Source organism: Lemur catta, chromosome 17 (assembly GCF_020740605.2).
Source record: "Lemur catta isolate mLemCat1 chromosome 17, mLemCat1.pri, whole genome shotgun sequence".
Taxonomy (NCBI): Eukaryota; Metazoa; Chordata; class Mammalia; order Primates; family Lemuridae; genus Lemur; species Lemur catta.
The window spans coordinates 4,197,846-4,203,845 of record NC_059144.1 but is presented as its reverse complement, the minus strand read 5'-3'; the positions used below and the strand labels follow the sequence as shown (position 1 = coordinate 4,203,845).

General features: G+C 63.0%; 1 protein-coding gene across 1 annotated transcript in view; it reads right to left on the bottom strand.

Moving 5' to 3' along the window:
* Nucleotides 1-2,423: 2,423 nt before the first annotated feature.
* Nucleotides 2,424-6,000, bottom strand: part of SORCS2 (sortilin related VPS10 domain containing receptor 2) — a 486,540-nt gene continuing 482,963 nt past the window's right edge. Inside the window, exon 27 of the mRNA XM_045528260.1 lies at nt 2,424-3,667. Within this exon, the coding sequence (XP_045384216.1) occupies nt 3,603-3,667 (65 nt within the window). The 3' untranslated portion in view covers nt 2,424-3,602. The remainder of the gene's footprint in view (nt 3,668-6,000) is intronic.

Here is a 6,000-nt window from a genome sequence, read left to right as displayed (position 1 = left end):
GGACGTTGATGTTGAAAACAAGGAGGTGCCATGGCCCAGAGGAGGAGGCGTGTGCACACGCAGGGGTGTGGCTCTGCCCCACCTCCGGGGTCTACCTCACCCCCACCCGGGCCCCGCCCTGGGCTGACTCCTGCCAGAGGCAGTTACAGAGCTGTCGTCGCTCTGGGCCGTGAGAAGAATGCCGTGTTCTGTTAGCCCACTTAGAATACGTTCACGTGCAAGTTCACATGCGAGGCCGGTGGCAGGGAGCGGCCTGCTCGTGGAGCAGACACACGCCGGGACGGCGAGCCCCCCAGCTCTGCACCCTGGCCAGCCCACCGGCAACCGCCAGCCGTATAGGATGAGAGTAAGAAGACAAGATTGTTCTTCACCCGGTATCACAGTTGCAATTTCAGAAAAGCAGTGGACACTCGGCCATCAGGGAGCGTGAACGCAGGGATGGAAGGGCCCGCCCACCGCACAGACGGAAGTCCCGTCCCCGCGGGGCAGGGTGGCGCCACGCCCGGCCTCAGCATCAGGCCCCTGCCTCTCTCCCGGCAAACGGGCGCCGCTGCGGGGACCCGGTGCTGCCTCTGGGGACGAGGCGCCCACTGGCGCGGGTGCCCAAAGCAGGCGGGTGCTGGGGTTACCGTGAAGGTTAATGCCATTGCAGCCTGCCCCAAAGTGTCAGGAACTGCTCCTTGTTCCTCTCACGGGTCCTTGGACACATTGCCTCCAGGGACCAAAATTCTAGGGGCCTGTGTGTGCACACATTTAGGTAAATGGTGAAAACTGTCTTCATAATAAGGCAAAAGCTGATCATATTCATTTAATCTTTGTTAAAAGCATCACAAATGATTTATTGATTTTTAAAAAGGAAAAATAAGAAAGAGCGCACCGTCGCTGTTATGTGCATGTACCAGTCTGCGCGCGGCCCGATCCCGTGACACGGGCACCAGCACCGGTGGCCTCTGACTCCGGGTGCCCGGGGATACACCTGGACGCCACATATACGAACTCCAGGCCTATCACCAGGTAAACACGCAGGCCCACGGTCGGTCTATGCGGATATGCAGACGGGACGAATTGGGTTATGTCGGGTGCCACCACATGCCCAGGTTCTTGGGTCCACACACCCAACATGTTCTTAATAGAAATAATAACATAAAATACAAGAAAACCACAAGTAACTAAAGAAAAAACCCTACCCAAACAGCTGAGCGAATTAACTCGCGTGGTCAAGGAAGCTCAGAGACCCACAGCTCGTTCCCGCAGGCACTGGTGAGGCTAAAGAGGGTGGAGGAAGGCTGCTCCAGGGACCCCGTGCTGCCCTCGGACCTGGGGCCTGGACTGTGCTACAGTCTGTCCCTGTGTGTCTGGCACTTGCTGGCCGTGGTGACCAGCTAAGGGACAGGTGCTGCGTGGAGTGGCCAGTAGGAGGCCCATCTCTGCAAATGTGCCTTTGGAGACTGCCAGCAAGTGAGTGGGGGAACGTGGCAAAGGTCCCGGAGAGTCACAGCTTCTCACTGGCACTGGCCCTGCCAGCCCCATGTCCCCAGATGCCCTGTCCCCAGGAAGACCTTGAGGACAACTTGCAGGGCGACCTCTGGAGAAGGTGGTCCAGGAGCCCCAGCTGGTGGGCAGGCAGGGCGGGGAGAGAGATTTGGGTCCAGCTGAGATGCCTCCACCCCTGCTAACCTTAACCCTAACCCTAACCCTGGTTGTGTGGCCCAAGTGGCTCTAATCCTAACCCTAACCTTAACCCTAACCCACCCTAACCTTGGCTGTGTGGCTCGAGTGACTCTAATCCTAACCCTAACCTTACCTCTAACCCTAATCCTAACCTTGGCTGTGTGGCTCTAGCGACTCTAAGCTAACCCTAACCCTAACCCTAACCTTGGCTGTGTGGCTCGAGTGACTCCCTTTGTCCCTGTGGTCTTGGAGTCCCCACCTGGACCCCATGGGTCACTCACTCACCAGAGGTGGAGTGCCTCCTCCCTGCGGCACTGTTGTGGGTGCCAGGGCTCATCCTGGGCCCCTCCACTAATGGGTCCTGCTTCTCTTCTGGGGAAAATGGGTTAAGGCCCCTAAGCTCCGCCATGGTGCCCAGGAGAACGTCACCACCTTCACTCAGATTCCCTGGCCAGCCAGTCACCAGCCTGAACTCTGGCGTTCCCACCTCCGAGAGAGAGGCCATGGCCACCAAGAGCCCTGCTGGGAGGAGGGGGAAGGAGGAGGGAAGGTGAGGGGAGGGAGAGGGAGGGGAAGGTGAGGGGAGGGGAGGGGGAGGGGGAGGGGAGGGGGAGGGGGAGGGAGGGGGAGGGGGAGGGGAGGGGGAGGGGAGGGGGAGGGGGAGGGGTGGGGAGGGGGAGGGGGAGGGAAGTGCTGACTTCCCGTTTCAAGGCAAAAGGTGAGCTCCCCAGACGGTCCCTGCCTTGGACATACACGAGCATCCCTGATTCTAGCAAACTGGGTGAGTGGACCTCGCACTGCGCTGGGGAGCAGAGGGCTGGTTCTGGGGGACACCTCTGCTACCGTCTTGCTGTGACCTTGGGAAAGTCACTCCTCTCCCTGGGCCTCAGTTTCCCCTTCTTCTAAATGAGGGGCATGCTCCTGACAGCACTTCCAGCTGTGCCACCCTAACCCCTGCTGGCCTGGTCTCCTCATAGGTCCTCAGGCGACAAGGAGGCGCTTCTGGGGGCTGCCCCACCTGCCCACCCTTCTGGGGCTACTGTCTCCTTCCAGGGTTGGGGAAGGCCATTGGGTGGGAAAGGCCCCAGGGGCGCCCCCTGCTGGCGGAGCCAGGACCTGCAGCGCTGGGTCCCTGGGCACTGCCCCTCCCCCAGCCCGGGGGAGACCAGGGCCAGCGTCTGGGGCTGGAGGGCGCCCTGGGCATTCTGGGAAAGGGGCTCCCGAGAAGGGGGCTCTGACGAAGCAACCCAGATGCCACCGCCTGGCCATAGAAACAGAAAGCTGAACGCCCCACCCCCCCAGCCAGCTACCTAGAGAGGTATTTACACGTCTGGGCTTTAACGGGAGGTGGGACAGCAGGCCCCGCCCGGAGGGTGGTGACAGGGGGGCCTGGCTCAAGGCGTCCCGGGCTTTGGAGGCCACCCCCAGAGGGATGGTGGAGGGACGAGGGAAACAAAGTCCGGGAGGGCCCAGGTTCCCTTCAGGGACAGGTGCCGCAGTGCCAAGTGTCTGAGTGGGTGGCGGTTCTTGCAGCGGGGGCAGCGGGCGGGCTCCCTGCCCAGGCTCCAGATGGCCCGACCTCGGCCAGAAGTCAGGCCAGGCCTTGGGCCGGGCGACAGCACGTGGGGCAGCCAGGGCAGCCTGTGTGGGGTGCAGGGCAGAGCCTGCCCGAGGTGGGCCTGGTGTCGCCAAGGTGAGCCTGGCACCCCAGAGGGGCAGAGTTTGGCTGTGCTCCAGGGGGTCCCGTGGGCCCGGGCGGGCTTGGATTGACCAGAGGGAGGAGTGCCTGTCTCCCGGCGTGGGGACAGCTGGAGGAGGGGGCTTTTCCGCAGGTTTCTGAGGGGATGTCGGTCCAGCCGCCGGCTTCGCTTGTGGCCGTGTGCCCTCCACGGGGGTGGAACCACGGAGAGGAGTGTGGGCGCGTCTGGCCATCAGCTCACCAGGTAGCTGTGCATCTCGCGGGAGTTGATGCTCAGGACCACGCCAGAGTGGTTGCCTAGGAAACAGGAGAGATTTGCCGTAAGCAGACACCCTGGGCTGGGGTGCGGGGCTTCAGGGCCACGCGGGGACGCGTAGTGGTCTCAGCCAGTGTGCAGGGGCATCCCTGGGGCCGCTCAGCCCGTGCCAGGTGCAGGGGGTGACTGAGGAGTGGGCTCTCCCGGTGCCGTTGCGAGCAGTGGACCCCGAGGGAGGGCTTGTGAGGTGAGGCCCAGGCCAGCCCCCGATGTGCCCACTGACCTGCACGGGGACCCCCAGCATCGGCAGCAAGGGGGCACGGGAGGGGCTGAGGCTTCGCCCCGTCCTGGCAGTGGGTGCTGCAGGGCGTGGCGTGGCGAGGCCCGGGAGGCGCGGGCAGGAGAGAGGGGCACAGTGACGTCAGCGGCAAGGGGTGAGCAGGAGTCCTGGGGGCCTTTTAGGGGCTGGGCCTGGGCTTCACCATGTCAAGCTTAAGGGTGACAGTGGCGCGTGGGAGGGACTGTCTGTGGGGCACCCTCAGCGCTTGGGCGGCGCCCGCGCACACCAGGGCTTGGTTAAAACAACCTGGTGCCGCCACGCTGCTGCCATTCTTCAGGGGCTCGAACACAAGGAGCCGTACGAGGCCGGGCAGCCGGCCCGTCTTCCTGGGGGCCTGCACCCCTGTCCCCTGGGGAAGGCCCGGGTCCTCGCAGGGTGTGCCACCTCCTTCTCGTCGGGCTGGCGGTGGGGGGTCCTGGGGCGCAGGACGCTCACCCAGCCCGGGGGCGCACAGGCTGCGAGCTGAAGACCTGGTCCACCCCGGCTCCACCCCTGGTCCGCTAAGGTGAGGACCTCAGCTTTCCCGTCTGTGGAATGGACACAAAGCCAGTGTCTGCCTCACGGGGGTCAGCCAGCGCTCGGCAAATGACCGCTGTGGTTCTTGCTGCAGACGCATCCCACGGTGAGGAACACGCCTGGCCGGTGGATGTGGGGGTGATCGGCCACTGTGTGGACGCCAGGGGCCCCCAGCATGGCCAGGGAGGGCGGGAGGAGGAGTGACCAGCCAGTTCCGTTCAGCTCCGCAACCACTCTCAGGGGAGAGCGAAGGTCATAGGTTTTAAGGTCAGGCCCACCTGGGGCTGGATCCAAGGTCAGACGCCGTCAGCTTGTGTGGCCCTGGGTGGGCAGCTCACCTCTGTCCCCTTCAATACTTTAAAGTGTGAGGGCAGTGATTCCCACTCCGCACAGTCCTGGGGGCGTGTGGGCGCAGGACAGGAGTGACTTTTGAAGCCGTATGACGATGACTGTGGCTGGCTGTGGCAGGGCTCTCGTGGAGCTTCCTGCGCACTGGACTCTGCTCGGTGGGGCCAGTGTCTCCCCAGAGCCAGGGGCAGACAGGAATCGCAGGGCAAAGGTCAGGGCTCTGGGGGGCCACCTGACTAGCTGGACCTTAGCAAGGATGGTTGATCCCTCTGTGCCTCGATTTCCTCATCTCTGGAAAAGAGCCTGCCTCCTGGCTGCGGAGCTGAGACCACCGTGGAAGGCACCCCCACAGCCCAGCCGACACAGGGGCAGGGCAGGTGCCGAACCTCCCAGGCCTCAGTTTCCCTACTTTTTCAGAGGAAGAGCGGGTAGTGCCCATTGTGCTGGATTGCCTCATGCTCCACATGCAGTGTGGCCTGGCCTTCCCCACCAAGGGCAGAGTCGGTTCCCGTCCCCTTGCACGTGGGCAGACCTACAGAGCCAGAAGCAGGTGACAGGGCCCGACTCTGAGGCCAGGTCGTGAAGGGGAGGCAGCCCCTGCCTGGCTGCTGCTCTCTCTCCACTTGCTCTCTGAGCGCAGCTGCCATGTTGGGAGGAAGCCCAAGCCGCACTGGGTGTTCTGGTGATAGCCCCGGTGCGGGGTAGCCGACTACCTGCATTAATTGCCAGACACCTGAGTGAGGAGGCCTCTGAGACCACTGCGAACCCAGCCATTGACTGCAACGTCAGGAGCCACCAGAGAGAACCGCCCGGCTGAGCCCAGTCGATCCCCAGAAACCGTGAGAGAAAATGGCCGCAAATGATGGTGACACACCGCCGAGATACAACTCGGCTGTCCTCTCCCACTGTGCATGGCTGGGAGTGAGTGTGATCGTGCCAATGAAAATGCTGTGCAAACTGTAAAGTGCCGTGCTGTATGTCCACGTGTGAGATGCTCACTGAGTCGTCGTTGCCATGAGCAGCAGGGTTGGCTGTGGGGAAAAGGCCCCAGTAGCCTCGGGGAAGCCAGCCCTGTTTCCATGCTGTCCCTGCCTCAGTGGGGCCGCACACGGCTGTTTAGTCGTTGCCAGACACAGTGCCCTCAGCTACCACAAGGTCCCTGAAGTAGTC